Source organism: Kogia breviceps, chromosome 4 (genome assembly GCF_026419965.1).
Source record: "Kogia breviceps isolate mKogBre1 chromosome 4, mKogBre1 haplotype 1, whole genome shotgun sequence".
NCBI lineage: Eukaryota > Metazoa > Chordata > Mammalia > Artiodactyla > Physeteridae > Kogia > Kogia breviceps.
Genome location: NC_081313.1, coordinates 30,514,284 through 30,537,431, shown reverse-complemented (window position 1 = coordinate 30,537,431; position 23,148 = coordinate 30,514,284). Strand labels below are relative to the sequence as shown.

At 37.8% G+C, this 23,148-nt stretch overlaps 1 protein-coding gene across 3 annotated transcripts in view; it reads right to left on the bottom strand.

Annotated features, from left to right (window-relative positions):
* Positions 1 to 23,148, bottom strand: part of WDR70 (WD repeat domain 70) — a 303,223-nt gene that overhangs the window by 39,935 nt on the left and 240,140 nt on the right. For all 3 annotated transcript variants that reach the window (XM_067030887.1, XM_059060266.2, XM_059060267.2), the window contains exons 11-13: positions 14,312 to 14,411; positions 11,500 to 11,584; positions 9,882 to 10,020 (exon numbers count right to left, since the gene is read on the bottom strand). In XM_067030887.1, coding sequence (XP_066886988.1) covers positions 9,882 to 10,020; positions 11,500 to 11,584; positions 14,312 to 14,411 — 324 coding nt within the window. The remainder of the gene's footprint in view (positions 1 to 9,881; positions 10,021 to 11,499; positions 11,585 to 14,311; positions 14,412 to 23,148) is intronic.

Genomic DNA, 23,148 nt, shown 5'->3' with positions numbered 1-23,148 from the left:
GAACTAGAACAAAAAATTTCACAATTTGTATGGAAACACAAAAGACCCCGAATAGCCAAAACAATCTTGAGAACGAAAAATGGAGCTGGAGGAATCAGGCTCCCTGACTTCAGACTATACTACAAAGCTACAGTAATCAAGACAGTATGGTACTGGCACAAAAACAGAAATATAAATCAATGGAATAGGATAGAAAGCCCAGAGATAAACCCACACACATATGGTCACCTTATCTTTGATAAAGGAGGGAAGGAAATACAGTGGAGAAAAGACAGCCTCTTCAATAATTGGTGTTGGGAAAACTGGACAAGTACATGTAAAAGTATGAAATTAGAACACTCCCTAACACCATACACAAAAATAAACTTGAAATGGTCTAAAGAGCTAAATGTAAGGCTAGACACTATCAAACACTTAGGGGTAAACATAGGCAGAACAGTCTATGACATACATCACAGCAAGATCCTTTCTGACCCACCTCCTAGAGGACTGGAAATAAAAACAAAAATAAACAAATGGGACCTAATGAAACTTCAAAGCTTTTGCACAGCAAAGGAAACCATAAACAAGACGAAAACAAAACCCTCAGAATGGGAGAAAATATTTGCAAATGAAGCAACTGACAAAGGATTAATCTCCAAAATTTACAGGCAGCTCATGCAGCTCAATATCAAAAAACCACAAACAACCCAATCCAAAAATGGGCAGAAGACCTAAATAGACATTTCTCCAAAGAGGATATACAGATTGCCAACAAACACATGAAAGAATGCTCAACATCATTAATCATTAGAGAAATGCAAATCAAAACTACAATGAGATATCATCTCACACCAGTCAGCATGGCCATCATCAAAAAATCTACAAACAATAAATGCTGGAGAGTGTGTGGAGAAAAGGGAACCCTCCTGCACTGTTGGTGGGAATGTAAATTGATACAGCCACTATGGAGAACAGTATGGAGGTTCCTTAAAAAACGAAAAATAGAACCACCATACGACCCAGCAATCCCACTACTGGGCATATACCCTGAGAAAACCATAATTCATGGACCACAGTGTTCACTGTAGCTCTATTTACAATAGCCAGGACATGTAAGCAACCTAAGTGTCCATCAACAGATGAATGGATTAAGAAGATGTGGCACATATATTTACAATGGACTATTACTCAGCCATAAAAAGAAATGAAACTGAGTTATTTGTAGTGAGGTGGATGGACCTAGAGTCTGTCATACAAAGTGAAGTAAGTCAGAAAGAGAAAGACAAATACCATATGCTAACACATATATATGGAATCTAAGGAAAAAAAAATGTCATGAAGAACCTAGGGGTAAGACGGGAATAAAGACACAGACTTACTAGAGAATGGACTTGAGGATATGGGGATGGGGAAGGGTAAGCTGTGACAAAGTGAAAGAGTGGCATGTACATATATACACTACCAAATGTAAAATAGATAGCTAGTGGGAAACAGCCACAAAGCACAGGGAGATCAGCTCGGTGCTTTGATACCACCTAGAGGGGCGGGATAGGGAGGGTGAGAGGGAGGAAGATGCAAGAGGGAAGAGATATGGGAACATATGTATAAGTGATTCACTATGTTATAAAGCAGAAACTAACAACATTGTAAAGCAATTATACTCCAATAAAGATGTTTAAAAAAATAACGTATTTTGCCTTGTAAAGGACTCTATTAAGAAAAAGAAAAAATCAAGCAACAGACTGGGAGAAAATATCCCAAGAACTTGGTATCTAGAATATATAGAGGACTCTCAAAATTAATAGTAAGAAACAAACAACCTCATTTAAAACTGGGCAAAAGCCTTGAAGAGGCATTTCACCCAAGAGAATACAACCATGGAAAATGGACACATGAAGATATTCAACATCACTGGCCATTAGGAAAATTCAAATTATAACCACTCCACACACCTATTAGAATGTATAAAATAAAAAAATGTTACAATACAAAGTGTTGGTGAGGATACAGAGCAAGTAAAAATCACATACACTGTTAGTGGGAATACAAAATGACAGTTAATCTGACGATGGCTCGGCAGTTTCTTATAAAAATAAATATACACTCACTACACGACCCAGCAAGCCTACTCTTAGGTATTTGCCCTAGAGAAAAGAAAACTTACATTCACACAAAACCTCTATATGAATGCTTACAGCAGCTCCATCCGTAATCTCCAAAAATTAGTAATAATCAAATGTCCTTTAGTAGATAAAAAAAACTGTGCTATATCCATACAGTGGAATACTATTCAGCAATAAAAACAAGTTATTGATACGGACAACTAACCTGGATGAGTCTCAAAGGATTCTGCTGAAAGAAGTTGATCTAAAAAGGTTACACACTATATGAGTCCATTTGTATGACATTCTTGAAAAGTCAACACTATAGTGATGAAGAACAGACCATTGAATGCCAGGGATAAGGAGCGGAGAGCGAGGGAGGGGGTAAGAGGGTGACTATAGAGGGATGGCACAAAGGAGTTTTTAGGGGGTGCTGGAACTAACTGTTCTGTATCCTGATTGTATTGATGGAACTACAGGAATCTATAGGGGTTAAAAATCATAGAACTGTACACTTTAAAAATAATAAAAAATAATCAGCACTAAGCTTGTTCCTTTCATTTTCCCTATGTAAAACATTTTACGACTTGATAAGGTACATATTAACAGTTAAACCATCATGAAATTGGTGGTTTCCTTCCTCTCTATTCTCACGTGCCTACAGATGAACACTCAACTGCACTCTTTAAATCCTGAGAACTACTGTCCTGGAACATCCATAGCATGATACCTTTAGGTGCAATGAAAAGTAATTTAATCACATCTTACGGACACTAGCCCCATCCTGGACACTGTGAGGCTAACTTAGCAGGGGACTCCAGCTGAGTTCCAGTTACTGAATCTGAAGAAAGGATTTAGTAAGTCAAATCACAAAAGTGGTAAAAATGCAATATTTTTTTCCATCATAGCCCAATGGCATCTCTTTTCTTCTCTACTTAAAGAAAACCTAAATGTCCATCAACAAAGGAATGGATAAAGAATGGATATGAAGGGCTTCCCTGGTGGCGCAGTGGTTGAGAATCCGCCTGCCGATGCAGGGGACACAGGTTCGTGCCCCGGTCCGGGAAGATCCCACATGCCGCGAAGCGGCTGGGCCCGTGAGCCATGGCCGCTGAGCCTGCGCGTCCAGAGCCTGTGCCCCGCAACGGGAGAGGCCACAACAGTGAGAGGCCCGCGTACTGCAAAAAAAAAAAAAAAAAAAAAAAAAGAATGGATATGAAAAAAAAAAAAAAAACAATGGATACGGATGTGGTACATACAAACCACAGAATATTACTCAGCCACAAAAAGAAACAAAACTGGATCATTTGTAGAGACTTGGATGGACCTAGAGAGTGTCATACAGAGTGAAGTAAGTCACAAAAATATCATATATTAACGCATATATGTGGAATCCAGAAAAATGGTATAGATGACCTTAACTGCCAAGCAGACACAGAGACACAGACGTAGAGAACAAATGTATGGACACCAAGGGGGAAAGGGGTGGGGTGGGAGGAACTGGGAGATAGGAATTGACACATATACACTATTGATACTATGTATAAAATAGACAACTGATGGGAACATACTGTATAGCACAGGGAAGTCTACTTAATGCACTGTAGTGTCCAAAATGGAGGGGATATATGTATATTTATGGCTGATTCATTTTGCTGTACAGTAGAAGCTAACACAACATTGTAAAGCAACTATACTCCAATAAAAATTAATTTAAAAAAAAAAAGAAAATATTCTTACAGAAAGTAGCACTGACCGTTGTGCTTCTTGACAGTAAAGCATTGTCCTAATAACCAGGCTCAGGACCCTGGGAGAAGGTAGTGCTAGAAAAAGAACCCTGTAACTGCTGTGTTGGCAAATTTACACCAAAACTCCATCATCATCTATTTACTCCCAGGTTCCCTATCAAATATTCATATATCTCAGAAGACCAGGAAACACGCAGTGCTCACACACCCTTTTAGTTGCCGATGAGCAAATGCTCAATAAACCTATACTGAGTATATTGTCTTATCATTTGGCAGTGGGAAAACAGACATATTTTACTAAATATAAACATACTAATCAGAACCCATCTAGAATCTACATTGTTTAATCCTCCCAAGAAAGTGAATTTCATTAAGCTGATATTGCTTTATTCAAAATAATACATACTTCAAAGCAACTGCTATTCCCTAGCCAATCAAGCTTCCTGATTGCTCTTTAATAAAAGTCAGATAATGGAAAGCTAGTAAACTCAAAGCCCATTTTTTTCCATCCCCTTGTGCTTCACATTAGAAAGGTTTCACTATATTTTAGAAAGCAGATAAATGCCAAATATAGTCTTTCTTTCAAGCTTATTTTCAGTTGGCATTTGCACTGCATATAGCTCAAGTTCTCTCTGTGTACTACTATTCCTTATGTGATCCTGACTGGGCAAAGACACCGCTTGACTCCTTTATTTCTAAAAAATATAAAATACATATATATATATATATATATATATATATATATATATATATAAAGACGTGTGATTCGGACCGAGCTGGGACTTTCTATCAGTAAGACAGATCATTAGTCTATTCCCAGTACAAAATGGAAGAACAGTTGAGTTCTTCAGCTCCTTCAGAGACAAGCTTTCACAGGCACAGCTTCATTAATTCATTAAGTTTGAAGTAAATTCCCATATTAGTCGTTATCTGCATTCAAATATAAGAACAAAGACACATTCCGAAGCCAATTCTGAGGACTCCTTGGAATACCCATTAATTTGAATGACCTTTCTGCTCTCATTCACATGTACAAATAACATGGGGTGATTGTAGTCTGAAGAGTCAGCATGTCCCTTACACTTATTAATTAAGATACATAGCTAGATTCATGAAGGGTCTATTATTTCATGGCCCCATTATATCCATTTATACTTATTCAATCTCTTTGGATTTAAAATATCAATATTCTCTCCTAATAAGAACACAAAAACTTTTTATGTGAAATGGAAGTGCTAATCCTTTCATTTTATACGTTATATGTCATTCTATATATTGACACATATAGCAATTTTCTTGGACATCAAAATTCATTAATTTAAAGGTCATACCTCGGTATAGTCTATGGGTAATGTGATAAGATATGATGTTTCGAAAAATAATGTGAACTCAAGTTCTCTTCAGAACTTCACCTAACTATATAAAGAAGGAAAGACAGTTGGTCTTTTTATGGAAATTTTTGTTCTTTTAAAGAAATCTCTTTTTTTTACACAATATGGACCTCACCTTCTCCTCAATATATGCAGTAGGCTATCTCCGTAATCGGATAAGTAGGTCTGAAATAAGAAACTTTCCCCACCTTTTGGTAAATATATAAACTATTACTTAATTAACATAATTTTAACAATAATTATGTATTTTTCAACCAATACTCATGATAATAAGGGGCAGAGATACAGCCTGTAGGTAGGTAGGCAGTAAGTAAGTAATTGTGCATAATCCAGATTTCATCTCCCACAGGAAAGGGATATTGCAGAGAACAAATAGTGGTAGAAAGAAACAAAACTCTAAGATAATCCTTGTTCTTTGCTATCTATTCTCTTCAATGGTTAAAAAACATTCCTAAAGATAATCAAATATTCTTTAGATTATCACAAATGAGTTATTTTCTTCCTTAAAAGACCTTTACTATTATCTTTCTTATATGGGCACCAGGATTCTCAATCAACTTTGAAAAGCCTACGATAGTCTAGTTGAAAATGCCGAAGCAAATTTCCCTTCCCTTCCATTCAGTAGCCGTGCTAAATGCTATAGCTGTGTTTTAAAAATAAAGGTTTAGTTTTTCTCTTTCTTCTCTTCACTTTGTTCATTCAGTGTTTACAGAAACAGAGATCCCTCACCAAACTACATAAACAAACAAACGAATTAGAAGAGAAGTTGGGACCAAGTGTGAAATTTCTGGCTGTTTTCCTTTCCACCTTTTTCTTCTCTCTACACAAGGCAATGTCTGCTCTCTCTTAAATTACTGCCCAAAGCAACTGAGGTGAAGAGGCCACCATCTTAATACCAGGTCAAAACAACTTCATTTCACTATGCTTGGGTTAAAGAGTGTAAATGGTAAGATACTAGTACAATTGTATAAACTATGTCCCCTGATTTATATTAGTAAAAAAGGAAATTCTATTAATCATTTTGCAACAAAGTATAGTTTGATGAAAAATCACTAAGCTAATAATGGTTTTATATGTTATTTCACAGCATTTCCTGAAATAACTGGAACTTTGAAAAGACTTAAAAATTTCTATGTTTCTTCTAAACATAATTACCTTTTAAAAAAATGATAGGTCATCTCCAAATTACATTTAGTCCATTCCTTCTCTCCTATGCTTTTTCACATAAAATAGAGTAATGGAAGCTTTTTACACAATATATAAATATTCTAGGGTCCCATCTACACAAAGACAAAGGTGAGCTTTTAAATTCAAGATCAAATTATATTCTGGAATTTATCTTAGAAAAGAGGCTAAGCACATTATTCAAATTACAACAAAGTAGATGATAAATGAGGATATGCATTTTTTTTTAAACTTGAGGAAACAAAATTGGACTAGGAAAAGGAAACATCTAAAAATAATTTCAGCAGAATTGTAAAATGTGTACAAACATCACACACTAAAAATAGTAAATGTTAAACATTTGTCATCTCCTAGCGAAGAGTGTTGAGAGTCTCTAAACTGAATAGAGAAAGAAAAATTTTCAGAGCATATGACAATGCAGAGAGTGTAATTAAAACCATTTTTAAAGCTTGTTTCAAAACTAAATATGGAAAATATAATTGTTATATTTTAAAAAGCTATTTATTGTGAAGATTGTAGGACAGTTTTTAGTTGTTAGGAAATTAATTGTATAGATTGTTAACATTCCCTAACTGAAAACAATATTTGGCTCCCTATCTATATTGAGCTTGGCATTCCAGAATATAACTATCTAGGGATTTATTCAGTTTTAGAAAAGGGTGTGGGAAAATGCAGTCATTCATACTTTACTGCAGTAAATGGCTTTAGGATAGACCTAACAGCACCATTGACCATGCCTAGTCAAACAAGCAAACAACTAAATGTTGATAGTAAAAATATGAGATGCTGCCTTTTAGCTAAATTAAAACTCAGTACAGTAAGTACCTTATTATAGCAGAGTGTGGTGTTTCCAAAAGAAATGACAATCCTGGCTTTTAATGACAAAAATACAATTAAATAAAAGAGGTGTTTTTTGGCCCTTCTAGCAAAGTGTCCACCCTCTTTATCCATCCCAAAGAATGAAATTTATTTTTCTACATTCCAAGAAGACTTAAAACTTGAGAAAATAGGGATCAAAGCAGCAGTTTAAAGTCCCTTTAGCATACCGTTCTACAATATAAACAGAAAACAATGCTGTCTGATGTTAACAACCAAAAAAAGACAAACAAATCCTAAATCGATGATTTAAAAGGCCACTTTAAGGTGTGTGGTTTTGTCCCTATTTGAAGTTCTCTCTTCATCCATCTATTAAAATGGGTCTCAAAATCAGTTTTCTGACTTTTCTAAGATAATTCAATATATGATAAATTCTGTTTCCTTAATGACCTCACTCTTTTCTTTGTATCTCTTCACTTGCTCATCCCTTAAATGCTCTGGTTTCCTAGGGCTCATCTTCTCTATCCTCCATGCCCTTTCCATGATCAAACTAATCAGCAACCAACATTTCAACTATGAACTATAAATACTCCTCCCCAAACTGTGTCTTCTTTCTTCTAAGCACCGAAGTTATCTACCCATCTGCCCACTGAACATCTCCACTCAGAGGTCCTAAAGGCAGTTCAAGTTCAATGTACCAACAACAGACTCGCTGTCTTTCTTCTAAAATCTGCTATCATTTTTTGTTTTCTTTTAATTGCAGGGAACACTGACCCAGTCTCCTAAATTATATATATACAAATACATACTACGTCTTGTAAATCTAACCTTCCCACTTCAATAAAAATCAATGTCTAAGACCTGGATCTGAATATGTCATTCCTTTGCTTTAAAAAACAAAAAAACATAAGATAAAGTCACTTTATTATGGTAGACAAAGTCAGTTTACCCTCCCATCTCTAGATACTCCTCTCCTGCCTCACTCTCCAAAGACACACCTGTGCTCTACAGTATGCATTACTTGCACTTCCCAAGTATACCATTCACTCATTCAATAAACAAGCACCTTCTATGTGCCAGGCATTGTTCTGAGCATTGGGGATATTGCAGTGAACAAAACAAAGTTTCTGCCCTCATGGGCGTACATCCTGGTAGAAGCAGACAGACAAAAACAAACAAATATATAATAGATGAGATGGTGGTAAGTGCCATGGAGAAAAACATCTAGTTAGAAAAGCAATTCAGAGCAACACAACAAACAGTGTGTTCTGTACACTTATGACATCCACATGCCTTTAAAAGTACAGTCATACTTCTATATCCCTTAATTACATTTCAATTTAAATTATAATTTAAAAACACAACCCCATGATACTGAGATGTATAGTCATTGAGAGGCATTAAAAAAACAAAACAAAACCAAACCAGTTTACTTCTGGAACAACCAATTATAATAATTTTATTTTTTGAGATTAAAGTTTATAGAGTCAGGAGTGTTCTTCTTTGATTCTAGTGTTTTAGTTGGCTCCTGGATGCACCCCCCCAAAAAGTATTATTAGTGTTGGCACATTTCAAATTATGTCATGAGATTAGAATATATAAAACTTAAAGTACTCATCTAGAATTAGTCTCATTGTTAGTTCATTGTCTCTATACCATGGTTTCAAATTTAGTGCCTACAACTTAAGACTCCACAGTAATATTAAAATATTAGAGACAGGAGCTTTTTGCTGGTGATTTAAAAACAGTTGTTCAATTGTCTGAATCATTTAAGTACATAATATGTCTCAACTGTTTACGTAGAGCTGAAACAACCGAAGAAACCTACATAAGAGCACTGTTTAAGATATAGGATATTACTAAAAGATTTGACTATGAGCCAAAGAAAATTTGCACAGACATTAATTGGCCTGTTTCATACTCAGAAAATAACAATGATTTGCCTTACCATCTAAATAATAATACATACTTTCAAAGACTTTAAAGGAACTCAGATTTTCCTCTGGGAATCTTCACTATTCTTATATTACATACGGCTCCAGTCTCTAGACATGAATGAATGAATGAATAAATGCACACATGCTGGTGTTTTAGTGCTTACATAAATATGTAAAGAAAACTAAAGGGGGCTTTTTCGGATGTGGAAGTTAAATCTGAAATGTTTTAAACTTCTAATAACTAAATAGATATTAACCTCAGTGGAAGCTGAGTCTTTACCTTAATGACAACTCTAACAAGGAGAATTCTGTCAAAGTTTTCAAACAATGATACACTTCATCACATTCTGAGGGCATAACATTTCACTTCTGTCCATAATCCCTGAATCCTTACAAACATGCACATTGTGGGAAGCTCCCTTCTGTAAGCTACATGAAGATCGGCTTCTTCTCTCCTCAAATTGGTTGGCAGAGCGGGTAAACATCCCAGGCCCAGCTGAAATTCTGACTAAAGTGTGGGCCTATAGGAAATACTGGGTTGGGGAGGGAAAAGTGTAGATAAGCCAGTATGCAATGTACTAATAATTCCTGTGTTGGAAAAAAAAAGCAGCTACCACTGTACTATAAGGGCAAGAACTTAACGTTCTATTTCAAAACCAAAAATAGCTAAGAGGCAAACTTCACTTCATTCTTAAGGCTGGGAGGAAAGAACACACATACCGCATCTGTGATGTCTATTTCATACACCCTTTGGAAAGTCCTGCGCTCAAAGAAAACAAGTTTGCCGCTGCCACATCCCCTTTGAACAGACGTACCGGTGACTATGAGTTTATCATCTGGACTGAAACAGCAGTCAGTCCTACAGACAAAAAGAGTTTATAAGTATAGGCTTATGATGCCACAACAGTGCAGTGATAATGAGTTAAAATATAAACAACCTCACTGTAATAAGAGACAGCTCTTACATAGGGTTTATAGTAAGTCAGGCACTTATATTAATTCACTTAATACTCACAATAATCCTATGAAGTAGATACTATTGATCCCCATTTTACTGATTAGGAAACTGAGGCAGGAAGAGGTTAAATAAACCTCGTCCAAGATCACAAAAGTAAGTGGTACAGCTGGGATTCAAACTTAGACAGCCTGACTCCAGAATCTGTGCTCTAATTTCTATACATTATAATATCTTTCAGTGTAAATAACGTGTGGGAAAAACTCAACATAGACATTGACCCTGTCTATACACAAATAGACAGTATATGGCTAATGTCTAAGTAGTGATTATTTTGATCGGTTTGGGAACTATTTTTATCAGCACTACCTCCCAAACAATTTGAGTTTTGTCAAGTCAAGCACCATGAAATGAGGAGCAGCTTGTACCGCTGGAACCTAATTGATGGCCGTGATTCAACAGCTCTTGTGATGAGAGGTCTGGCCACCTGACTGTGAATAATCTAAGACATGAGCCAAAGACGCTATCTAGTTAGCATTACTTGCAGCAGGCATAAGGCTCAAAAAATTTGTATCGGCTATAAATTCATGTTTGCTTATCCATCTGTTTGTCTTAACAGATAAATGCCATGGGCAATAGACTGTGTCAGAGTTAGTGCTCTAATATTATACAGCTTCCTCCATTTGCTGCTTCCATTACCTTCACACTCTCCTTGTTGGTCATTATTTAATACAGATGAGAAATTTTATTTCTACCAAAATAGAAATTTTTGCTTAGGCACCAATTGTAGGACTTAGAGATCAAATCCCAACCTCAGCTGTTTGCAGAAAAATCTTTAAAGCTTCAGTTATCGACTTAGTAGAATGCAGATAACAGTGTTCAGCTACCCAGAGCAAGACAGTTTGAATAAGTGATGGTTACCGAATTATTGATTGAAATGATGATAAGAAAAAATTGAGAAAATGACATATAATATTCAGTAACTATGAAGAATTGCTTTAATGGTATGAGGATTCAAATTTTAAAAGAAAACAAATAAAAGACAGGCCTACTCTGTCATTTATACACTATTAAAAGAACAATTCAACCCTTTAAAATGTTTTTACTACCCCAAGACCTATGTGTGCATACAATATATATATTCACACACACACAAATACATGAACAGCCATCATTTCAACTTCAAAAATAAAATTTTATATTCTGAAGAATGTACAAAATGAAAGGAATAATAAAAATTCATCTTTCAAAAAACCTATTTCAATCACTCTTCAAGTCCCTTTTCTAGAAAATCTAAGACACATATTATAAATTAACATGAAGATGAAAAAATTACTTTTCCATTCTCTTGTGATTATCGAATATTAAAAATATGCTACTTACATTGGGAACATGGTGGGAAGACCCGAGGCTGAAAAAAGTGGCTTATTAAACTGTCGGATGTCCCATAATTTTAATGTATCATCACCTGATAGAGGAATGAGAAAGGAAAAAAAAAGGCAGAAAGTAAATTTTGCAAAAAAGAACCAGCCCCAAGTTTAGAGTTTGCAAAACTTAGTGTATAAGAAAAGGAAGGGAGAGAGGGAGGCGGGGGAGGGAGGGAGAGAGAGAGAAAGGAAGGAGGCAGGAGGGAAGGGGATGCACATAACACATTTTACTTTTTAACTAGGGAGCTTGAGAGCAGTAGTTGTGAGAACAGTAGAAAGATACATGATAATGAACTAGCTTCCTAGAAATTACTTTCCAGATTGAGGTAGCATCTGCAGGCTAGAAGGAACCCTGGAGAATCTTCTCTAAAGAGTGACTTTAGAGCAGATGGTAGTTTCCCTGTGGTATATTTGAACATAACTTGACTTCTTAAGAAGATATTAATTTAGCAACCACCAGGATTGAAAATAGTTCAGTTCACAACAGATTCTTTTCCCCACTACTGTGTGGGTGAAACTATCCATTAACATTAATGAGAGTGAGCCAATGTGATTCCTTTTCCTCCAGGGTAACTCTATCCGTGGCTATCACTCTTCACCTTGCTGGGTAGTATAGCTTTTCCAAGCCATTTAAAGTATAATTAATATTCTTTAAAGAATCACTTTTGAAGTATTTCTATAGGGCTACTAACTAATTCCTGTTCATAATGAAAGCCAAAACTCATATAAGTAATATCTTTGCTGTTCTTTTCCCCCAGTGTCTGCAGCTGAGACCTGCCTCAACCCCTGGGTCCAATAAGTAATCAGTACCAGATGCAAGTGAGGTGAGTGGAGAGTTCAATAAAAATCCCCATTCTCTCCCCAGCAACCCTGACTCTGAAACCCAACTTTTGGCAGGTGCACTAATCCACAACTGGCTGGACTGGAGACCTGCTTATACTGGAAGAACTTTGTAAGACTCACCTTTTTGCTTTTAGTCTTTAAAAAGAGGTTACACATCCCCACAATCCTCAAACAATAAGAAAACATTAATCTGTATTAAACAGTTTAGTTAACCCGGAAGGTTCTGGAGCTAGCAGGAGCACCTTACAACACTCTGGGGACTCTGCTGAACAGAGAGACTTCCATCTGGCATATTCTATACATCCAGGAAGGAGAATGGGTGGAATACAGTATACATGTTCTGTTGACGACACGTTACCCAACAGCCAGTATAGGATGGAAGGGGAAGGTAAAAATTATCACTAAAATGGCTTTGACTGAAATGGAGTTAATCCTATACTTCTAAGGCAGTAATAATCAACTGGGTGGGGCTGGGATATTTCGGAATCCTCCAGGAAGAATTTTCAAAGTACACTCCTCTGTTATTCCCCTCTTCTTTCCCCACTCTACCTCGGAGATTGGGGTATACCACTCTAGAGGTGCGAGAGTGAATGTGAGAATTTCCTAGTGGAGGATTTATCATTTTGAAAACCTTCCCAGGGGATTCAGATACATTCTTGGGGTAAGAATCACTGATGTAAGTACAGAGTTTAGTACATAGTCTTAATTAAGTCATCTTAGGACTCAAAGAACAGGTTAGAATTGATTAACCAAAACATATATTTTATATGTTTTATACATATCCATCTTTGCCAGGCATACCATAAATAGCACATATACACATGTGCATGTGCTTTGATTTTTTAAAAATTATGTAAGTGAGGGTAGTTTGGGTATAACATACCAATAGAAGGCTTCCTTGGAAGAAGGAGAATCTGGATAGAGTTCCCAAGGGTAAACGGGCATGGACCAGTTAAACTGAGGGAAGAGCTGTGCCAACTCTATGTTCCCCTCACTTCCATACCCTCTACATCAGGCTGTAAATTCTTTCAGGAAAGGAACCCTGATACGATGTCCACAGTTTATGCCAAGCACCTAGCATAATGCTTAGCTCAGATCAGTTGCTCAATATACAGTACAATGAGTGACTGAATGACTAAACTCAGTGTTGCTAGATTAATTTGGCCTGTGGAATAGACTAAATCCTTTATGTGATATTTAAGGCTGTCTGTAACATGGCTCCAACCTACTTACCTTGATTCTTTTCTCCCCCCCCAAATGGGCCTACTGGAAGGTCATCAGTAACGCCCCATACTTCCCCCTAATGCTTTGTGCATAAGCTGCCCTCACTATTTTATTATTTCCTTCTATCAGCATACTACTTATTCACGTGAGAAAGATTTAGCAAAAAGTTAGAAACAATTTCTATTCAATCACATGAGTGTGAATAGGTAAACTTACAATATGACCACATAGAATTACATAGCTATTAAAAAAAATAACATCCAGGTATACAAATTTTTTTTTACTGAACTGAATTAGTGTTTGAACTGAAAAAAAATAAATGGTCAGCAAATAGAAGAGTTTGAAATACCAGACCCAGAACTATAAAATGATATAGAAAGAATACAGAATATCATCTACAAAAGTCCATAAGGTAGAGGCAATGGTCATCCTTGCAGGCTCCAAATGCCGATGGAATTTGGAGCTAAAATGAAAACTTAGGCAAAAAAGTACATATTTTCTAAATTTTGCTTGATAGTTTTAATAAAATAATGTTGCCAAGTTGGAAATGCATTTTAATGAAAAAACTAGACTGGCAAAGGTACATTAACAAAAGCACAGCTAGCTTTACTAAGCACTAGGATATTAGTGTGACATTTGTTAGAGTTACATACAATCATTTTATATATAGAAACATATCAAAAAGAAAGCTTCTAACCTACCTCCACGAGAGGCAAGGACATTACCATCATAGGAAAAAGTCACGCAAGAAGTATCTGTACCCGGGTCATGAGCTTGTTTATAGTGGAATTTAGGATGAACCTGTTTGCAAAGACAAAACAAAGTGTTAACATCTCATCTGAGTTCAGATGAGGACATTTTTGTGGCAAGAATATTTTACTTTATCATCCAAAAAATGATATATAGCTACACGAAAAGTATTAACTTCACCTGATGATAGTTTTTTTATATTGGAAAAAATTTCAAAGGGCTTTAAAAAACATCCATTTGCTTTAATAAGCAAAAAGAAGAGACAAGGTTAAGTTCTAGTAGGAGATATTTTTCAGACTGCCTTAGCAAGCTCTGAGCAACACAAGATTAGCACCGCATTTAGTTCTTCTCATTATACTTATAAAGTTTGGGGAACCATTTCCTACAGTTATCTGAAAGAATAAATATAAATAAAAATTACAAATGAACATATTATTAACTCAAAAATATCACTGTATTCCTAGTATATGCCAGACACTGTGCACACGGTTGTAAGTCTTGAACTATCTTTAGTGTGCCTGTAGGATAACGTTTGTTGCTGATGACGATGACAGCTAGCTGTTACACAATGCTTACCATACCCCACAGGCACTATAGTCTTTTACTAACTTGCCTTTGGTGCTCACGTTCACTCTAGAAGATTATCTTCATTTTACAGATTAGGAAACTAAGCACAGAGACTTAAGTACCTTGTCCAAAATCACAGAGCTAGTAAGTGGTCGAGCTAGGAGTTTGAACCAGAAAGCCTACTCTTAAACACCACCCTATACCCCCTTCTCTACGGATGTATGTTATTAGTCTTTTTACTTGCAATGTCACTTCTGAACAGTTAATGACTTATAAAAGTAACTCTACTACACTAATCTTGCCACCCAGTTATGATTCAGTAACCAGAACAGGCCAAAGTACTAGGGAATCAATTATCCCAGATCCACCAGGCTGGATAATTACACAGTGAATGGCCAGGGACAATACTAGTGATGACAGCATGTAGGTCTCTCCACAAAACAGAGCTCACGTACATTAGCCTCCCAATAATATCCCCGACACTCCATCACTGCGCTTTCACCAAAAAGTTTCCAGTAATGAGGACACACTACCTCACAAAAGCAAGCCTTCAAAAAAAATTGTACATATTGAGTTAAAATTGTCTTCTCAAATACATCACTTAACTCGGACCTTCTGTTTTAATAAGGACCAGAGCTTCCTTGGCCTTTTGAGGAACTGTAACACTCAGATTTCTTTTCACTATATTCCTAGGTTAGTTCTAATGATTCTTGTGTCCCATTGTCACAATTTAAATTTAAATAAATTTTCAGAAGGTTAAATGGTAATAAATAAATAACTAAATAAATAATAAAACTGTCCTCTCTCTTCCTCCATGTGACAGTCTTAGAAATTTATATTAAAGACAGCAATCATGCTTCCTCCTTTCATGGATATAAATAAATCACTGATTCATCTTTTTTTTTCTTATATTGGGAATCAACTGTATGGCAGATACATAGGTTAGCAGGGAAACACAAATGTGCCGAGATAAACATGGATTCTCTCCTCAGAGGTGATAGACGGTCCCCCTGAAAGGACACAGATAAGCATACAAAGTGACAAGTGGTACAGTGGGGAAGTATAGAGAAATTTGAGAGCACTAAAGAGAGGTTCTTAATCAGAGCACGAGAAGAGAGGAAAAAAAAGAGGGGCAAAAAGAAATCAGAGACGCAGTGGATAAAGTAAAAGCAGACGAAGGAGCAGGATGCAGGGTCTAGAAAGGCTATTCCAGTCAGAGGGCACTCACTGCATTGTAGTAGCAGAATTTTGAACCCCATGACCTCTGCGATCCCTGGTGTTATGCCCATGAATATGTTACTCTACTTAGCAAAAGGGACTTTCCAGGCATAATTAAGGTTACTAGTTAGCCGACTTTAAAATAGGGAGATTATATCCTGGATTACCCAGGTGGGACTGAAGAGTCACATGAGTCCTTAAAAGCAGAGTTTTCAGGACTTCCCTGGTGGCGCAGTGGTTAAGAATCGGCCTGCCAATGCAGGGGACACGGGTTCGAGCCCAGGTCCGAGAAGATCCCACATGCGGAGCAGCTAAGCCCATGTGCCCGCCACAACCACTGAGCCTGCGCTCTAGAGCCCGCGAGCCACAGCTACTGAGGCCGCACGCCACAGCTACTGAGCCCATGCTCTGCAACTAGTGAAGCCCACGTGCCCTAGGGCCCCTGTGCCGCAACTACCAAGCCCAGGTGTCTAGAGCCTGTGCTCCGCAACAAGAGAAGCCACCTCAAGGAGAAGCCGGAGCACCGCAACGAAGAGTAGCCCCCGCTCGCTGCAACTAGAGGAAGCCCGCACGCAGCAATGAAGACCCAACGCAGCCAAAAAAAAAGAAAAGCAGAGCTTTCTCCTGGCTGAGGACAGAGAAGGAAGCCATAAAGATGTGCCAGAAGAGTAAGAGAGATTTTAAGAATGAGAAGCGTTTGACATGCCACTATAGACTTAAAAGATGTATCAAAGAAACAGGGATCTGAACATGGGTTTTAACTGCATAGGTCCACTTATACACAGATTTTTTTTCAATAAATACATAGTACAGTACTACATGATCTATGGTTGGTTGAATCCACAAATGTGGAACCATGGATATGGAGGGCAGACTGTAAAGTTATATGTGGATTTTCAACTGCTCGCAGGGTGGCGGGGGGAGTGTGTGTTGGTGCCCCTAACCCCACACCTCCCCATGTGTTCAAGGGTCAAGTGTACTTTGAGTGTAGCCTGGTGAAACCCTAAAACCCTAAGAAGAGAATCCAACCATACCATGTCAGGCTTCTTACCTACAGAAATTGTGAAATGATAAACTGGTAGTTTTTTAAGCCACTAAACTTGCGGTAGTAATCTGTTACTAAGCGATAGAAAACCAACACATGCATATTGGAAGGCCTGAAGGGAAAGGAGCTGGTTGATTCAAAGAACTAAAAGAAGTTAATCACGTCTAAGAGGGAAAGGACAGCTGAGAGGTGACATAAGAAGGGCCCAGATCACGCCTTGTAGGCCATGTTAAGGGCTTAAATTTTATCCTGAAGGTAAAAGGAGTTGCTAAGGGATTTTACACAGAAGAGTAGTAGTGTGACTAGGTTCGCTTATCTTTAAAAGATCATTCTTGGACACATGTAGAACAGATTGAAAATATTTTCTTTGTTCCTTAGAAAAGCAGAACTCTGCTACTAATCTCAATAAGGAAAATATGCCACTTAGTTATATTTCAACAACTTATCAACTCCTAAACTCTAAATAAAGCTTTTGAAAGATACTACAGCAGTAACAGTTTACCAGAAAGTCCTATACTTATATTTGGCCTCTCAGTGAAATTCATTTTTTATTTGTTTAAAATGTTTTATTTATTTTTAATGCCAATAAATACATATATACATCTTAACAGAAGGAAGACCCATCACTTCATGAATTACTAGTAAGGTAATGTGGTATAGCAAAAAGAGCACTGGTCCAGGGCTAGGAGATATGAAATCTGGACTTAGTTCAGTCAAAAACTAGCAGTATGACTGGGGACAAATCACTTAGCCTCTCCAGATCACAATTTTATCTTCTGTAAAATAAATGGATTGAACTAGATGATTTCTAAAGTCACTTACAGCTCTATGATTCTTTAGGAAAAGACAAAAACTGGTAAATACATAATATTTTATAATTCGACTAACTGATCAAATGTACTTTTTATTATTAATAGAGCAAAATAGATCATGAATACCAATATTCTAAAATATAAATACACATACATATATATAGATATGTACATATCATATACCAGTCAGGTGGGATAAAGAACCTTAAAAGGTGTAGAATCCAAAGCAACCATATCATGTACACTTCTGCATGAGCCCAAAAGCAAGCAGGTAGTTCCATTTCGACTGAGATTTTATGTCAAGTGTGCTCTTCAATTATTAACTTCACTTTAACCAGTAACAAAAGTTTATTCCAATGAAATAAAATGGATAGCCAGAGGAGATCTTAAATTTGCATAAATATCAATAAACATCAATATTTGGGCAGTCTGTGATGAAAAATACCCTCACATTTTGAAAACAAAGTCAACCTGACTGAAAAATACTTCTGGCATAATGTGGGAAATCTAAAACTGCAACTTCTCCTTTAATTCCTTTTATAATCATCCTAGGCAAAGAACATTATTCTTTAGGGAAGTTGAGATTATTAACTCCTTTATATAGGCTTCCTATTCTTAGGAGTGCCTTATGTTAGATTTGGAGAACATCAAGTCTCAAATATTCAGAGTGATGGGAAATGCAAGCACAAAAACCTAGAGTTTTAAAGGCCCTCTCTGAGATCATACAGTACAAACTTCCAACTGGTAAAACTGTCCCTTCTCAGCAGATGGTCACAGAGTCTCTAGCAGTACAGAACTCATTACATCACAAGCAACAACAGTGCATTTGTCTGGGTGGCTCTAATTGGCAACACCTTTCTTAAACTGGGTCCAAGCCTCCCTCCTTCTAACATCTACTTGTGAGTCCTGGTCCTGCCTTCTGTGGCTATGCTAATTCTAGTTTTTCCTCTCTAAGGAAGTATGCCAAATTCTCAAAGAAAAATATGATGCCTAGCCCAAAGTTTTAAATATACCACTTTCTGTAATTTTAAATAATCCAAATATTCTATGGTGGTAACAGAGGTCAGTGAGTTTACATCCAGCAGCTAGCTAGATCACAATATCTTTCCATCGCTCTAGTGTGTATCTATCAATGCAAGAGGAAAGACAGCCCTCAAAAGGATCAAAACATGTTTTGTAATCAATAAAACAGTGGAATAAACTATTTTAAAAAAGAGAGAATTTAAATAAATTTCTGTGCTGAAAATAGGGGGGAAATTTAGTGGAAAGAATACTGGTCTTAGAGCCAAGCCAACCTGACCTAAAATTTCAGCTTACTATATTTAGTTTGACCCTGGCCAAGATGCTTAATCTTTCTGTTTCACAGTTTATTAATCTTTCAAATAACATGCCCTACACATCTTCCCACTCTTACTCTTTTTCCCCAACTCCCAAAGAAACTGAGCTGCATTTGACCTACTATCTCCCTGTCTTGTGTCAATACCACACATTTATTTATTCAGTCTATAGTGGGCACTTCCTCTCAGAACGTTGCTGAAATGCAACCATGCTACCGAAACACAAACTCCTAGAGCAAGATGAAGCAAATGCTAGGCTATCTAACAAACTAGGTGTACTAACATTTAACTGTCCTCTCAAATCTACTCTTAGGTCCCCCTAAATAGATATAAATTTTCTTTTTCATTGAGAATCTATTTTCAAGCTTCGTTATAATCAAGCAATTCCAATCAATTCTATATTTTCAATCATGTTAGGTTTACTTACCATACCAGGATTAAAAATATTCCAGGATTATTTTTAATGCCAAGATTAAAAAACAGAATAGTTATAGGTCCAGACTGAATATAATGTCTTCCTGTTCCTCTGATTTTGGAGATCTGCAGTAAGGATTATGAAAATAATGTATACAAAAATATAGGAACTGTCATAGAAAGGTACTTTGCAATTTCCTACGCCCATGAAGGCTTCATTTTAATAAAAGGCAATTAGACAATAAAACCTCTGCAAAAGATTCTGTGATAATCAAATTAATATATTGTATGAAAATATGGTATAATGATAAAAAGCACAGAGGGTGGAATCAGACTGGTGAGTTCAAATCCAGGCTTCACCACTTATCATCTTGGGCTAATCTCCCTATGCCATCTATTAAACGAGATTAGTAATAGTACCCACTCCATAAGCTGCTAGGAGAATTTAATGAGGTAATGCAAGTGTGTCACACTCCTTTGCAATACAACTTTGCTTTGCTTTTCATCAGTATGTGGCATGTATTTCTTTACACCTTGAGTCTGGGTATGGACAGGTGACTTGTTTGGGATTATAGGACACATAGCCAAGAAAATATGTCTCACAGACTTCCCACTGTGAAAAGCATAATGACTAGCACTCTCACTACCTCTGTGACAAGGCCAGGCTTTCCATGGGCCCCTCCTCACCAACGATTGAGCACAGGGGAGAAAGGACTCCTAATTAGCCTGATTGAAACATTCTGGGCATTGTGCTACAGTTTAAGACTCTTTCTGTATAATCCTCTTTTTCTTTTCTTTTAATATAACAGTTTTATTGAGATATAATTCACACACCACAGAATCTGTCCACTTAACATATGCAGTTCAATGTTTTTCAGTATTTTCAGAGAACTGAGCAATCATTACCTCAGTCAATTTTAGAACATTAGGATCATCCCAAAAAGAAACCCCATACACATTAGCAATCACTCCCTCTTTTCCCCGAATCTGTCAGCCCTAAGCAACTATTAACCTAGTTTCTGTCTCTGTATATTTGCCTATGTGAACATTTCAAATAAATGAAATCATACAATATGCTATCTTTTGTAATTGGCTTCTTTCACTTGACATAATGTTTCTGAGGTTCATCCATGTTGTAGTATGTTTCAATACTTCATTTTTTTTTTTTTTTTTTTTACAGTACGCGGGCCTCTCACTGTTGTGGCCTCTCCCGTTGCGGAGCACAGGCTCCGGACGCACAGGCTCAGCGGCCATGGCTCACGGGCCCGGCCGCTCCGCGGCATGTGGGATCTTCCCGGACAGGGGCACGAACCCGTGTCCCCTGCATCGGCAGGTGGACTCTCAACCACTGCGCCACCAGGGAAGCCCCTTCATTCCTTTTTATTGTCAAGTAATGCTCCGTTGTATGGATGTACCACATTTTATTATCCATTTATCAGCTGATGGACATGTAACACTCCTTTCTTTCCTTTCTCTTTCTTAGGGGTATGGCCTACATCATGCTCTCTTCTCCAGCCTTCTCAGCCTCCCTCACCCCCATTCCCTTGACAGGCCTTTCCCCAAGAATTCTCTTATATGTTTAACCCTATCTTGGTGTCTGTTTCTCAGAGGAACCAGACTAACAAGTGGTACCTGGAGTGATCCAACAGCACAGGTGTTAAGATAAAAATCTAGGACTGCCTCCTTCATGGGTAAAGAAAACACTGTCCTGAGTGGATTGTGGAGCACAGATACACTCGAGCACTTGGTTGTGGTCCAACTGCTACAGATTTCACTGGAGGGGAGCTGGGAAAACTTCCTAGTGCAGGGGACTGTCCTTGCAGGAAAAACACTTTAGGCATTTAAAAACATATGGGAGGAAGATACCTACAAAGACAATAGTGTTGGCTGGTTAGTGCTAAGTCATTATCCCTGCAGAGGGACAATGAGAAACTGAGCACCATTAACAGTTAAAGACTAAGTGGAAGAGTCAGAGGGCCCCTTTAGTAGCTTTCAAAGAAGCCCTCATCTCCTGCAGTGGAAGACCAGACACAGCTGAGCAACAAACAAAAGCAATCTGGTAGTTCAATTTATAGAGCTCCAGAGATACCTAAATGCTCAGCCAAGGCATGTCTGTTATTCTAAGGCAGGGCTCCAGCTGGGAAAACCTGAGACTCTGAAACATAAGGATAGGATACCTGGATGGATGTCTGTAAGATGCTAGATCTGCAGACGCCCCTGAACCCTCACAGCATACGGAGGTGGCCCACACTTGCCTAGTAAGAGCTAGCAATTCCTTTAGGTTGGAAGATGCTACAACTGCCCCTCCCCAACAAGGCAGCAGTAACTTCTCTTAGGACCTGCCCCTACCTCCTCTTCTGGCTTCTATGGCAATAACTAGTGCCGAATCCCAGTATTACTCAGCTAAAGAAGTGGCTGGAAAGAGATCACACACCAAAAGAGATGCAAGAATTAGCTCGCAGCTGCTGGCAGGAGCCATGAAGTACCTTGAGTTTGGATTTTGAGGATCCTTAATGAAGGGGGCTTGCATCAGCAGGACTCATTGATTTGGGGCACATTTTTGTACAAGGTCCCCAGGGGATGGGGCAAACCTGCTGCAAGGATGCTACAGAGGCCTGGAAAAGTGATGGCCAATGTTGAGTAAAATAAAAACACCCCAATTGTCCTGGCAGACAACAGAGAAGAGAATAAGAAGGCTGGGGGAAGTGGGCTTGCTGGGATGGATATATTGTGTCAAGTCAGAAAATACAGAATATTATTTTTCATGGGAGAGCCCAGAAGAAGTACCATTCACCAAGGCCACCAGGAATATACAGGTGAGAGGGAGCCAGCATCACCAAGGAGTTCAGTTCAGCATCACCAAGAAGTACCATTCACCAAGGTCTCCTCTGCAGCCCAGGGCTAATCTCACTGAGCTGGGCCATTAATGTCCATGGGGATAATGAAGCCCAGAGTAATAAAAGCTAGGTTGCAGTGCTTAATTGCTGGAAGCCAAGAGGCTGCAATATAATGACTAACAAGATCAGAGAGGCAGCCAAGGGGGCTCAATGTGCAGAAAAATGTGGAGATGGTTAATAGAACATGGCATTCCTAGGGACAGAAGAGATGGGCAGATAGCAAAGGTACTGCTCAGTATCTACAACGAAAAAGAGAGATAAATGGAGGATCAGGAAGCTGAGGGTGGTCGCCCCAATAAAAAGTCATGATCCCTGGCTCTGTTCCCATATCTGACTCTATTTTCAGATCAGGAACTGATTGACTATAGAGGTAGCCAGATTCCTAAGAGGAAGGACAGTGCTACTCAGTGGGGCAATAATTCTTCTCCTAGTCCTTCCACAAAAGGATTGTTGACTATGGACTTAATCAAGTAGTAGTCCCTATTGTACCTGCTATGC